Below are 14,621 nucleotides of genomic sequence, written 5' to 3'. Positions count from 1 at the left end.
GTGAAAACTCTTACCATTATGCTAAATGGAATGGTTAACTTGGGGGAACTCTTGGAATGTTTTACATAATAGATATCCAACACAACCAACCTCAATAACTATGCATTATTCAATATCTCTCCTTCAATCCATAATTAAAAATGACTATATTTCTTCAATTCATAATATTCAATTAATCACAACATTGACTCCCCTCCTCCCTGTTTCCTATATAACACCAAATGAATTATGCAAACTTTTTTTTTTTTTTTTTTACAATTCATTATTTCTGTTTCATTTTCAGATGGGAGACATTAGCACAGCCGAGGATTACTTCAATAAATCCGAACAGCTTTTACCAGCTGGAAGCAAAGTAACAGCCTCCAAAATAGCACTCAATAAGTAAGCACCTTTTAAAAAAAAGTTTATTTTTTATTTTTATTCACCTCAAATGAGGCATATTGCCACCAAGAGGCATAAAGGAATACTGTAAATTAGGGGCCAGCTTTATAGGAACATTCTAAGTTGTGCAGCAAGATGCTATTCACATTAGACTTAAATTTCTACATGCTGATACAGTCAAAAACAGGGTGCAGGGATGGAATTTAAACAGCAAGCAATTTGAGGAGAGAAGCTATTATCTGGGAACATCTACAGTGAAGGGGTGAGATTTTGCTGTTTTTCAGGTTTGTTGGTTTATGTTAAGAAGCACAAGTGCAGCAAGTTTGACAGCGCACTTTCTTTGCAGCAGATTTGGTAGTATCTTCTATGTATTTATTACAATTCATGCTGCTTATGAATGTTAGACTTGAGGAGCTTTGTCTTTGTAGCATTAAATGTTACCATACATTTATGATCGCACTCTACTACAGACTGGAGATCATTTTCTATTCATTTCGTTGCATTGGATATGAGTGCATTCAATTTGTCCACATGTTTTGAATGGTAGTGTCATCAGCAAATATATCAAATGTGATTGCATCAAGACGGTTGTTTCTGACAATCAGGAATTATAAAGGTCCATAGATCAATCCCTTGATACATCTGTATTTATGCAACATTGTTTGGATGTATGGTAATTGAGGAAGACCTGAACTTTTCTATTAGCTAAGAAGGATCTGATTATTTTAAATATCCATCTAGTAATACCATACAAATTCATTTTCCTGAGAAACTTTATTTTTGTTATTAGATTCAGTATTTATCATTAATAGGTGTTCCCTTCCCTTTCTCCTTTCACATACTCTAGTTGTCTGTCTTATGTATGACTTAATTTGCAGATGAAGATTCAGCAAAGAGTGCTTCTGGTGGTGCCACAACAGGTGCAGAAGTGTTGGTGACTCATGAGACTTATTTGACAGGGAAAACAGTACAAGGACTACTTCCAAACAAATAGCATGATGGCTGAATGCTGAGTCTTTTAATCATGACCTCTCAACTGAGTTTAATGCTAAGTCTCTTGGCTGTGATCAATTGAACTTAACACTGAGTCTTAAAGCTGTGACCTCTCAACTATTTGAATGCTGAGTATTTGGGTTATGACCTCTCAAAAGTGGATGCTGAGTATTTAGGTCATGACCTCTCAACTATTTGAAATGCTTAGTATTTTGGTCATGACCTCTGAACTGAACTGGATGCTGAGTATTTTGGTCATGACCTCTCAACTATTTGAATGCTGAGTATTTTGGTCATGACCTCTGAACTGGATGCTGAGTATTTTGGTCATGACTTCTCAACTATTTGAATGCTGAGTATTTTGGTCATGACTTCTCAACTATTTGAATGCTGAGTATTTTGGTCATGACCTCTGAACTGGATGCTGAGTATTTTGGTAATGACCTCTCAACTATTTGAATGCTGAGTATTTTGGTCATGACTTCTCAACTATTTGAATGCTGAGTATTTTGGTCATGACCTCTCAACTATTTGAATGCTGAGTATTTTGGTCATGACTTCTCAACTATTTGAATGCTGAGTATTTTGATCATGACTTCTCAACTATTTGAATGCTGAGTATTTTGGTCATGACCTCTGAACTGAACTGGATGCTGAGTATTTTGGTCATGACCTCTCAACTATTTGAATGCTGAGTATTTTGGTCATGACTTCTCAACTATTTGAATGCTGAGTATTTTGGTCATGACCTCTCAACTATTTGAATGCTGAGTATTTTGGTCATGACTTCTCAACTATTTGAATGCTGAGTATTTTGGTCATGACCTCTCAACTATTTGAATGCTGAGTATTTTGGTCATGACCTCTGAACTGGATGCTGAGTATTTTGGTCATGACCTCTCAACTATTTGAATGCTGAGTATTTTGGTCATAACTTCTAAACTATTTGAATACTGAGTATTTTGGTCATGACCTCTCAACTATTTGAATGCTGAGTATTTTGGTCATGACCTCTGAACTGAACTGGATGCTGAGTATTTTGGTCATGACTTCTCAACTATTTGAATGCTGAGTATTTTGGTCATGACCTCTGAACTGGATGCTGAGTATTTTGGTCATGACCTCTCAACTATTTGAATGCTGAGTATTTTGGTCATGATCTCTCAACTATTTGAATGCTGAGTATTTTGATCATGACTTCTCAACTATTTGAATGCTGAGTATTTTGGTCATGACCTCTCAACTATTTGAATGCTGAGTATTTTGGTAATGACTTCTCAACTATTTGAATGCTGAGTATTTTGGTCATGACTTCTCAACTATTTGAATGCTGAGTATTTTGGTCATGACTTCTCAACTATTTGAATGCTGAGTATTTTGGTAATGACTTCTCAACTATTTGAATGCTGAGTATTTTGGTCATGACCTCTGAACTGAACTGGATGCTGAGTATTTTGGTCATGACCTCTCAACTATTTGAATGCTGAGTATTTTGGTCATGACCTCTCAACTATTTGAATGCTGAGTATTTTGGTCATGACCTCTCAACTATTTGAATGCTGAGTATTTTGGTCATGACTTCTGAACTATTTGAATGCTGAGTATTTTGATCATGACTTCTCAACTATTTGAATGCTGAGTATTTTGGTCATGACCTCTGAACTGAACTGGATGCTGAGTATTTTGGGCATGACCTCTCAACTATTTGAATGCTGAGTATTTTGGTCATGACCTCTCAACTATTTGAATGCTGAGTATTTTGATCATGACTTCTCAACTATTTGAATGCTGAGTATTTTGGTCATGACCTCTCAACTATTTGAATGCTGAGTATTTTGGTAATGACTTCTCAACTATTTGAATGCTGAGTATTTTGGTCATGACTTCTCAACTATTTGAATGCTGAGTATTTTGGTCATGACTTCTCAACTATTTGAATGCTGAGTATTTTGGTCATGACCTCTGAACTGAACTGGATGCTGAGTATTTTGGTCATGACCTCTCAACTATTTGAATGCTGAGTATTTTGGTCATGACTTCTAAACTATTTGAATACTGAGTATTTTGGTCATGACCTCTCAACTATTTGAATGCTGAGTATTTTGGTCATGACCTCTGAACTGAACTGGATGCTGAGTATTTTGGTCATGACTTCTCAACTATTTGAATGCTGAGTATTTTGTCATGACCTCTGAACTGAACTGGATGCTGAGTATTTTGGTCATGACCTCTCAACTATTTGAATGCTGAGTATTTTGGTAATGACTTCTCAACTATTTGAATGCTGAGTATTTTGGTCATGACTTCTCAACTATTTGAATGCTGAGTATTTTGATCATGATTTCTCAACTATTTGAATGCTGAGTATTTTGGTCATGACCTCTCAACTATTTGAATGCTGAGTATTTTGGTAATGACTTCTCAACTATTTGAATGCTGAGTATTTTGGTCATGACTTCTCAACTATTTGAATGCTGAGTATTTTGGTCATGACTTCTCAACTATTTGAATGCTGAGTATTTTGGTCATGACTTCTCAACTATTTGAATGCTGAGTATTTTGATCATGACCTCTCAACTATTTGAATGCTGAGTATTTTGGTCATGACTTCTGAACTATTTGAATGCTGAGTATTTTGATCATGACTTCTCAACTATTTGAATGCTGAGTATTTTGGTCATGACCTCTGAACTGAACTGGATGCTGAGTATTTTGGTCATGACCTCTCAACTATTTGAATGCTGAGTATTTTGGTCATGATCTCTCAACTATTTGAATGCTGAGTATTTTGATCATGACTTCTCAACTATTTGAATGCTGAGTATTTTGGTCATGACCTCTCAACTATTTGAATGCTGAGTATTTTGGTAATGACTTCTCAACTATTTGAATGCTGAGTATTTTGGTCATGACTTCTCAACTATTTGAATGCTGAGTATTTTGGTCATGACTTCTCAACTATTTGAATGCTGAGTATTTTGGTCATGACCTCTGAACTGAACTGGATGCTGAGTATTTTGGTCATGACCTCTCAACTATTTGAATGCTGAGTATTTTGGTCATGACTTCTAAACTATTTGAATACTGAGTATTTTGGTCATGACCTCTCAACTATTTGAATGCTGAGTATTTTGGTCATGACCTCTGAACTGAACTGGATGCTGAGTATTTTGGTCATGACTTCTCAACTATTTGAATGCTGAGTATTTTGTCATGACCTCTGAACTGAACTGGATGCTGAGTATTTTGGTCATGACCTCTCAACTATTTGAATGCTGAGTATTTTGGTAATGACTTCTCAACTATTTGAATGCTGAGTATTTTGGTCATGACTTCTCAACTATTTGAATGCTGAGTATTTTGATCATGATTTCTCAACTATTTGAATGCTGAGTATTTTGGTCATGACCTCTCAACTATTTGAATGCTGAGTATTTTGGTAATGACTTCTCAACTATTTGAATGCTGAGTATTTTGGTCATGACTTCTCAACTATTTGAATGCTGAGTATTTTGGTCATGACTTCTCAACTATTTGAATGCTGAGTATTTTGGTCATGACTTCTCAACTATTTGAATGCTGAGTATTTTGATCATGACCTCTCAACTATTTGAATGCTGAGTATTTTGGTCATGACTTCTGAACTATTTGAATGCTGAGTATTTTGATCATGACTTCTCAACTATTTGAATGCTGAGTATTTTGGTCATGACCTCTGAACTGAACTGGATGCTGAGTATTTTGGTCATGACCTCTCAACTATTTGAATGCTGAGTATTTTGGTCATGATCTCTCAACTATTTGAATGCTGAGTATTTTGATCATGACTTCTCAACTATTTGAATGCTGAGTATTTTGGTCATGACCTCTCAACTATTTGAATGCTGAGTATTTTGGTAATGACTTCTCAACTATTTGAATGCTGAGTATTTTGGTCATGACTTCTCAACTATTTGAATGCTGAGTATTTTGGTCATGACTTCTCAACTATTTGAATGCTGAGTATTTTGGTAATGACTTCTCAACTATTTGAATGCTGAGTATTTTGGTCATGACCTCTGAACTGAACTGGATGCTGAGTATTTTGGTCATGACCTCTCAACTATTTGAATGCTGAGTATTTTGGTCATGACCTCTCAACTATTTGAATGCTGAGTATTTTGATCATGACTTCTCAACTATTTGAATGCTGAGTATTTTGGTCATGACTTCTGAACTATTTGAATGCTGAGTATTTTGATCATGACTTCTCAACTATTTGAATGCTGAGTATTTTGGTCATGACCTCTGAACTGAACTGGATGCTGAGTATTTTGGGCATGACCTCTCAACTATTTGAATGCTGAGTATTTTGGTCATGACCTCTCAACTATTTGAATGCTGAGTATTTTGATCATGACTTCTCAACTATTTGAATGCTGAGTATTTTGGTCATGACCTCTCAACTATTTGAATGCTGAGTATTTTGGTCATGACTTCTCAACTATTTGAATGCTGAGTATTTTGGTCATGACTTCTCAACTATTTGAATGCTGAGTATTTTGGTCATGACTTCTCAACTATTTGAATGCTGAGTATTTTGGTCATGACCTCTGAACTGAACTGGATGCTGAGTATTTTGGTCATGACCTCTCAACTATTTGAATGCTGAGTATTTTGGTCATGACTTCTAAACTATTTGAATACTGAGTATTTTGGTCATGACCTCTCAACTATTTGAATGCTGAGTATTTTGGTCATGACCTCTGAACTGAACTGGATGCTGAGTATTTTGGTCATGACCTCTCAACTATTTGAATGCTGAGTATTTTGGTAATGACTTCTCAACTATTTGAATGCTGAGTATTTTGGTCATGACTTCTCAACTATTTGAATGCTGAGTATTTTGGTCATGACTTCTCAACTATTTGAATGCTGAGTATTTTGGTCATGACTTCTCAACTATTTGAATGCTGAGTATTTTGGTCATGACCTCTCAACTATTTGAATGCTGAGTATTTTGGTCATGACTTCTAAACTATTTGAATACTGAGTATTTTGGTCATGACCTCTCAACTATTTGAATGCTGAGTATTTTGGTCATGACCTCTGAACTGAACTGGATGCTGAGTATTTTGGTCATGACCTCTCAACTATTTGAATGCTGAGTATTTTGATCATGACTTCTCAACTATTTGAATGCTGAGTATTTTGGTCATGACCTCTCAACTATTTGAATGCTGAGTATTTTGGTAATGACTTCTCAACTATTTGAATGCTGAGTATTTTGGTCATGACTTCTCAACTATTTGAATGCTGAGTATTTTGGTCATGACTTCTCAACTATTTGAATGCTGAGTATTTTGGTCATGACCTCTCAACTATTTGAATGCTGAGTATTTTGATCATGACTTCTCAACTATTTGAATGCTGAGTATTTTGGTCATGACTTCTGAACTATTTGAATGCTGAGTATTTTGATCATGACTTTTCAACTATTTGAATGCTGAGTATTTTGGTCATGACCTCTGAACTGAACTGGATGCTGAGTATTTTGGTCATGACCTCTCAACTATTTGAATGCTGAGTATTTTGATCATGACTTCTCAACTATTTGAATGCTGAGTATTTTGGTCATGACCTCTCAACTATTTGAATGCTGAGTATTTTGGTAATGACTTCTCAACTATTTGAATGCTGAGTATTTTGGTCATGACTTCTCAACTATTTGAATGCTGAGTATTTTGGTCATGACTTCTCAACTATTTGAATGCTGAGTATTTTGGTCATGACTTCTCAACTATTTGAATGCTGAGTATTTTGGTCATGACCTCTGAACTGGATGCTGAGTATTTTGGTCATGACCTCTCAACTATTTGAATGCTGAGTATTTTGGTCATGACTTCTAAACTATTTGAATACTGAGTATTTTGGTCATGACCTCTCAACTATTTGAATGCTGAGTATTTTGGTCATGACCTCTGAACTGAACTGGATGCTGAGTATTTTGGTCATGACTTCTCAACTATTTGAATGCTGAGTATTTTGGTCATGACCTCTGAACTGAACTGGATGCTGAGTATTTTGGTCATGACCTCTCAACTATTTGAATGCTGAGTATTTTGGTCATGACTTCTGAACTATTTGAATGCTGAGTATTTTGGTCATGACCTCTGAACTGAACTGGATGCTGAGTATTTTGGTCATGACTTCTCAACTATTTGAATGCTGAGTATTTTGGTCATGACCTCTCAACTATTTGAATGCTGAGTATTTTGGTCATGACTTCTCAACTATTTGAATGCTGAGTATTTTGGTCATGACCTCTGAACTAAACTGGATGCTGAGTATTTTGGTCATGACTTCTCAACTATTTGAATGCTGAGTATTTTGGTCATGACCTCTCAACTATTTGAATGCTGAGTATTTTGGTCATGACTTCTCAACTATTTGAATGCTGAGTATTTTGGTCATGACCTCTCAACTATTTGAATGCTGAGTATTTTGGTCATGACTTCTCAACTATTTGAATGCTGAGTATTTTGGTCATGACCTCTCAACTATTTGAATGCTGAGTATTTTGGTCATGACCTCTGAACTGAACTGGATGCTGAGTATTTTGGTCATGACTTCTCAACTATTTGAATGCTGAGTATTTTGGTCATGACCTCTGAACTGAACTGGATGCTGAGTATTTTGGTCATGACCTCTCAACTATTTGAATGCTGAGTATTTTGGTCATGACTTCTCAACTATTTGAATGCTGAGTATTTTGGTCATGACCTCTGAACTGAACTGGATGCTGAGTATTTTGGTCATGACCTCTCAACTGAACTGAATGCTGAATCTTAATAGTAACTGTTCTGCTGCTCTTATTTGGAGAATGTTTTCAAAATGGATGGTTGCTTTTATTTTTGTTTTCATTCTAGTATTAACCATGTTTTTTTATGAATTTTTGCATAAGAGGTTAGAGATATCTTAATTTTTCAGCAAAGCATCTTTGTAGTAGTCAGTAGACAATTCTTTGGCATTAAATCTTCAGGCAAGTCCCATCTGGAAACGACGGATTCTTGGCAGTATACTTTTGATACAAGTATAATGTGACCCCCAAAAATGCCACCCATGGAATCGTTGATAAAATTCACAATTCTTTCTACAATCCAAACATAGTTGTTATAATGTACCTGACTTATCCACCAAGTTTCTATCATGAATGTTTAACAGTCTTTTTTTATCATTGTTCAATAAGCACACAGATATGATGTGCAAAGTTGTCAATAATTCTGACACTTTTATCTTGGCACTGCCCTTATGTCAGCTGCAATGACTCTCTTCAGTTTGAGATGAGGCTATCATCCTTGTACAACAATAAAACAAAAACTGTTTGATATTCATGTGTGAAACTTGGTGGACAAGTCAAGCATGGATCAAAGTTTATTTGTACGAAATATAGTTGGATTGTATAAAAAGAATTTTAAATTTCATTACCAATTCCATAGGTGCTATCTTTTATTTATCGATCACCCTATAGTTGTATTAATTTCCAATTTGAGTGTCTAGATTGTAAGAATAACTGACTAGTTGGTTGTTTGAGGAGTTTCTTGGCTTTCGTAAGCCAGTTTTCCTTGACTAGTTGGTTTTTATGAGTCACTAGCAGGGTGTTTTGAGGTGTGTGTGCTTGGGCGGGGGGGGGGGGGTTAATCAAAACATAAGAATAAGCGAAGTAAATATTTAAAAAAAACACAAAAAAAAACTAACGTAAGGCAAATGAACAATGTTAAATGTAAAAATGGGAAAAACAAAAAAAGAAAACGCGAAACAGAAAAATGAACGTTAAAACTTTGTTAAAAAATCTGAAAAATTTTAAAAAAAAACCCAAAAAACATGTGAAATATGGCTTAAATAACCCTGTTTCAATATTAAAATTTAAAATTTAAAAAATCGAAAAAAAAAAAGAAAGACATCTCACACCACGATCCGAACCCAAGACCTTTAGATAATGAGGGCGCGCTCTAAGCAACTGAACTAAGACGACGTCGACGAAATTGTGTCTGTTTTTTTAATATTTAAAGTAAATCATGTTCCGACATCGTATAACGCATGCGTAGAAGCAAACTTGTCATGAGAGGACGGTTTTTGCTGACCCCTCCCTGTAGAAAACTGATGATTTTAGGGTGAAGAAATTAATGTTTTTGGCCAATTTTTCGATATTTGTCGGGCAAAGGTTGGAAGTTTAAAATGATACCGATCTCGTGAAAATCCGTGACCCGTGTCAAAAGTTTTTGCGAGACAGACAAACATACATACACACATTTTCGCTTTTGCCCGGGTGTTTGGAGGTAAATCAAAACTCCGGGGGTGGGGGTTAAAATAAAAAAAAAAAAAAGTTTTGTGTAGGTGAGTATGAGGATCGAACCCTAACCCTTGAGGCAAAGTTGGAAATTAAAGTGTTATAAAAAATCATGCGATGTTAACGATTGGGCCACCACGAAATACTAATGGAAATACATTTGAATTTATTTAATTACTTGGAATTTGCAGGTGCACGTTTTAATGACTTAATGAGGTAAACTTTGATTGCGGGGGTTTTTATTTTTATTTTCCCAAGATTTTGGGGGTGGGGTGGGGATCAGCTCCCCTTGTCCAAATTGAATGTCAATTGTCTGATATAAGGAAAATATTTCCACATTGATCAAATCTGATTGCTTTCGGACATTTCCGGCGAAGGCGACTGGAAAAATACTGCCAGAATTAGTGCCGCTTTTATTATAGGAAAAAGCCTAATCCACATGCGGTGAGCGAAAACTGTTGAATATTTATCTTCCCGAAGTCGAGCAAATTAAATAGATAGGCGAGCTCCGTTGTTAACTCGGAGATATTATGATTTAAATGTGATATAAAAAGTTTTAAGAAGTTGTGAGCTGACCGGCCGCTTCTCTGAAAAAAGCCTTTCTTGGACATACACAAAAAAACGAACATACATACACACATTTTCGCTTTTATATATATATAGGTGTATAAGGATTAGAGAAGATCCTCATTCAATACTTTCTTCATAGTCATCACTCCGATGCTCATCTGTCTCATAATGGTCAGCATTGCTTTGCTTGGATGTTGTCGCAGCTTTTTTGTTTCATGAAATTTCTCAAATTCATTGTGCAGACAGTCAGAAGGTCTGCTATGATACTTCCTGTTAACTACATCTCTATTGAAATTCTCACAACCTTCAAGGTATTCAAGGAACACTGAGCTGCAGTTAAGATTTCCAAATTTGTGAATCAGACATGAATCATCATCATGATAAAGGTCACTCTCTTCCAATATTCCAATACTTTCCAGTCATCCATTGTTTTCAGCTCCCAAATTTACCAAATAATACAGAAAACCAACCATCCATTGCACTTTCCCACAGTTAAATATTTGTGAAATGAAAGAATATCAAAAAATTTATCTTGAACACCTTATAGAATATTAGACAGATTGTTTTCTTTTACTTTTATTTTTGTCTGTAATTATATTATACATAAATTAATATCCAAGGCGATGCTGGGTTGCCTTGTTAGTATATATATAATATTTAAAGAAAAAAATGCTATCATATTTTGGTATCAATATCATTAGATCTATGATTGCATTTAAATAGCTAACTATTCATCATCATCATCATCATATTATTATTATTATTATTATTATGATTATTAAATTCTAATAATATTATTGAACAACATTGAAATAAATAACAAAAACTCACCCAATATATATTTCAATGTATTATATTATCTGAATACTCTTTCCCTTTCATTTTCCCTATTGCAGAGGTCTTGTGGCATTGTGTACAAGTAACTTTCTGGAAGCTTTCCAACATTTCAAGTCAGCTGTCATTCAGGATCCCAGCAACCCTGTTGTAAGTTTAGACAAATGAAAATGTATTCATTTAAAAATTGATATATTAAATGTGGTGGGACAGATGAATAGATGGGCATTTTACTGAATATTCAACATCGGTTACAAATGAACATTAATAGTCTTTTTTAAATTTATATACTATTAAGAGTTTATAATGTTTTGGGGTTTCATCTATTCATATGCAAATAGAAACATATGATTGGTTGACAAAAAGGGAATAGGCAGAGTATACATTACTAAAGCAGTAGTTTTTACAATGTCAATACCTGAGTTCAAATCTTATGTAAGTTTAAAGTTTTAAACTGGATATGTGTTTTATAAATTTAAAGAAATTAACATAACACATTTTTTTTGATAATCTGAAAACAAAAAATAACAAAGAAAGCAAGATATGAAGTAAAGATTTTCCCCTGTTTCTTTGACTAGAATAGCCTTCTTAATAAGAGGGATGAAACAGTAGTCATCTTTTTTCCCTTGTTAGTTGGTTTGTACAAGAAAATTTTCACTGGAAAACGAGTCTTATTACTATTTGGCTACATCTTATGATGTTCTAATATAGAAATGTTCTAAAGATTTTATTTTTGAATCTAAAAATGCCAACCTGTGATTATAAGTTTTACAAAATATTATTGGCAGTAATATTCTATGACTACTATCCCACCTAAATAAAAATTGGCCAATATGCAAGATAGAGCAAATAAATTAAATTTAAAATTTTTAAATTTATTGAATGACTAAAATGTTATATATATATATATATATATATATATATACACACACACATGCACATATTTTCATATTTTCTTTTCATTTTCAGGCTGTAAACAACATGGCAGTGTCCTCATTATATCTAGGCAAATTGAAAGATGCCCTCGACACTTTGGAACATTTAGTGCAACGAGATCCCAGTCACAACCTTCACGAGGGAATTCTCTTTAACCTGTGCACGCTATATGAGTTGGAATCATCCCATGCCCCACAGAAGAAGCAGGCTCTACTCAGCCTGGTTAGCAAACACAAAGGTGACAGTTTTCATGTCGCCTGTCTCAAAATGTCATAAAATGTGGCTGTAATGAAGGACTATGCATCAATGTTGCACCTTTTGTAAATGCTACATCAGCATTCCATGAAATCAATCATTGGATATTTTTTCTAAACAAGGGTGCTCATAACTTTGTAAAAAAAAAGAATGAAATAAGTTTCATACAATTAAACGTGGATTTCTGTATTATTTAGATTATTCGGACTACTGTTCGCATCTTCCAACATTTCAACTGACGTAATCACCAACCTTCTTTAGGTGCATCTTGTTGAAATTATGAATCTGTGCAGAATTTCAGACATTAATAACATTACACACCTGAAAAATGTTGGCAGTTACATCAGCTGAGAGATTTTGAGACTAACATCCAAGATGAGAACGATAGTCTAAATGATCCAAATTATAAATCCTCATCTCAAAAATTCCAAAACACGTTCCATAATCTAGTTAAACATTCCAACAATCGATTGTTTATCTTCCATCGCGTAATGCTTTCTGAATATGACCGATGTAAAAAGTACACAGTTTCAATCTTTTACAATGACAAGCTTAAACATCTTTGTGGAAAAAAAGAAAAAACATATATCATAATTGCATATTAATTTTTTCAAAAAGTAATGGCAATTTTAAAACTTTAAAAGAAAAATTTAAAAAACTTTTTGTGAAAACGATTGAATTCACTTTTGCCAATGTGGAACACAATAATTTATGCTTTTACTATAAAACCTCAGCCTCTATGACATCTGTAGAGTCGATGAGACTTTGACATCTGTAGAGTCGATGAGACTTTGACATCTGTAGAGTCGATGAGACTTTGACATCTGTAGAGTCGATGAGACTTTGACATCTGTAGAGTCAATGAGACTTTGACATCTGTAGAGTCGATAAATGTCCTAAAAACTAGTGCATTTGTTTGGTTTTGGAACCGTTTATTTTTTATGAAATTGTCTCTATTTTTGAAAACATGGGAGATGAGTCTGGAGAATAAGGTGGATGAGCAAAACTTTCATTCTCAAAATGTTTAATCTTGTAAATGTTATGCTTGCCGCATGTGAACGCATGTGAATTGACTGAGAAAAAAGAAACACCGTCTAGACGACCTAATACTTATTTTACTATTTATAAACAACCTAATACTTATTTATTTATAAAAGAAAAAAACAATTTTTCATTCATTTCAACTTTTAAAGATGTGATGTGGATAAGAAAAAGTGAAAGATCCTAAAATCACATTTAAAAAAAATTCTAACTCTTGCATGATCAAAGCAGATCATCCGTTATTAACTCATGATGAAAATCTAATAATATTTGTTTACAGCAAAGATTTCCTCTCTGGCAAACTTATGAATAGATGTTTTATTTTATTTGTTTTTAAACTAATTTTGATGGTAAATTCAGATTACACAAAAGTTTTGTTCTGCATCATTTTTTCCTCTTCACATATTTCGCGTTTTTACTTGAATGTATATATTTCTAATACAAGTAGAAGAATACCTGTCCCAAGACAAATTAATTGCCCAAACAGAACAGTTTCGTACAACCTTTATGTCTCCGTATGAAAATGAAAGTTAAAATGTAATGCTATTAGAATCCTTATTCCCATTTTGACCAAAAGCCATTACATGATTTTGATTCTAGAAAATGTCTAAAATTTAAAGATTAAGCTTTGAAGGTGTGTGTTGAGCAGAAAAAAAGTGGTAGCAGGTAGGCAGGCTCAACCCATACCGCGAAGGAGGAAAAAAACATGAAAAACAAGTGACATCTTTGCTGTTGCATTGATTGCCAAACTTGAAGTGATGAAGGTTTCAATTAAGGCTAGTCAATCGAAAAGAGAGGATGACTTCCGAAAATATCAGCAAAAAAAGCGACCCCCACCTTGTAGAAAAGTGCTCAGTTGAGGGTGAAGGAATTAATATTTTTAGCCAATTTTTCGATATTTGTTGTCCGACGGGTCGAGCTTCAAAACGATACTGATTTCATGAAAATACGTTGCCTCTGTCGAAAGTTTTAGACAGATATGCATACATTTAAACAGACAGGTGAGATTTATATTATAGATGACATACTTGGAAGCATTATACAACAATTACTCTGCCACAATCTTCCATTATGATCTTCATCTGAATGATGGCTATGAGGTGCACTTTATCTGCTGCTTCAGATTCTCAAAACACAACGTTCTGGCTGTTGATGTGGCCTGATAAAAGTGAGCTTTGTCACTGAACCACATCCATTTTTAAGTTAACTCCATCAATATTAATGATATAATTTCTTTGTGTGATATAGTGGTTGTTCTATCCCTAGCCCTGACTATTTTTTT

General features: G+C 34.4%; 1 protein-coding gene across 1 annotated transcript in view; it reads left to right on the top strand.

Annotated features, from left to right (window-relative positions):
- Positions 1 to 13,710, top strand: part of LOC145245975 (uncharacterized) — a 92,157-nt gene extending 78,447 nt beyond the window's left edge. The window contains exons 13-15 of the mRNA XM_080107764.1: positions 284 to 381; positions 11,170 to 11,257; positions 12,077 to 13,710. Coding sequence (XP_079963890.1) covers positions 284 to 381; positions 11,170 to 11,257; positions 12,077 to 12,319 — 429 coding nt within the window. The 3' untranslated portion in view covers positions 12,320 to 13,710. The remainder of the gene's footprint in view (positions 1 to 283; positions 382 to 11,169; positions 11,258 to 12,076) is intronic.
- Positions 13,711 to 14,621: the final 911 nt, after the last annotated feature.

Source organism: Euprymna scolopes, chromosome 23 (genome assembly GCF_053919585.1).
Source record: "Euprymna scolopes isolate OS-2025 chromosome 23, ASM5391958v1, whole genome shotgun sequence".
Taxonomy (NCBI): domain Eukaryota; kingdom Metazoa; phylum Mollusca; class Cephalopoda; order Sepiida; family Sepiolidae; genus Euprymna; species Euprymna scolopes.
The sequence above is the reverse complement of the archived record's forward strand: the minus strand, read 5'-3'. Positions and strand labels throughout refer to the sequence as shown.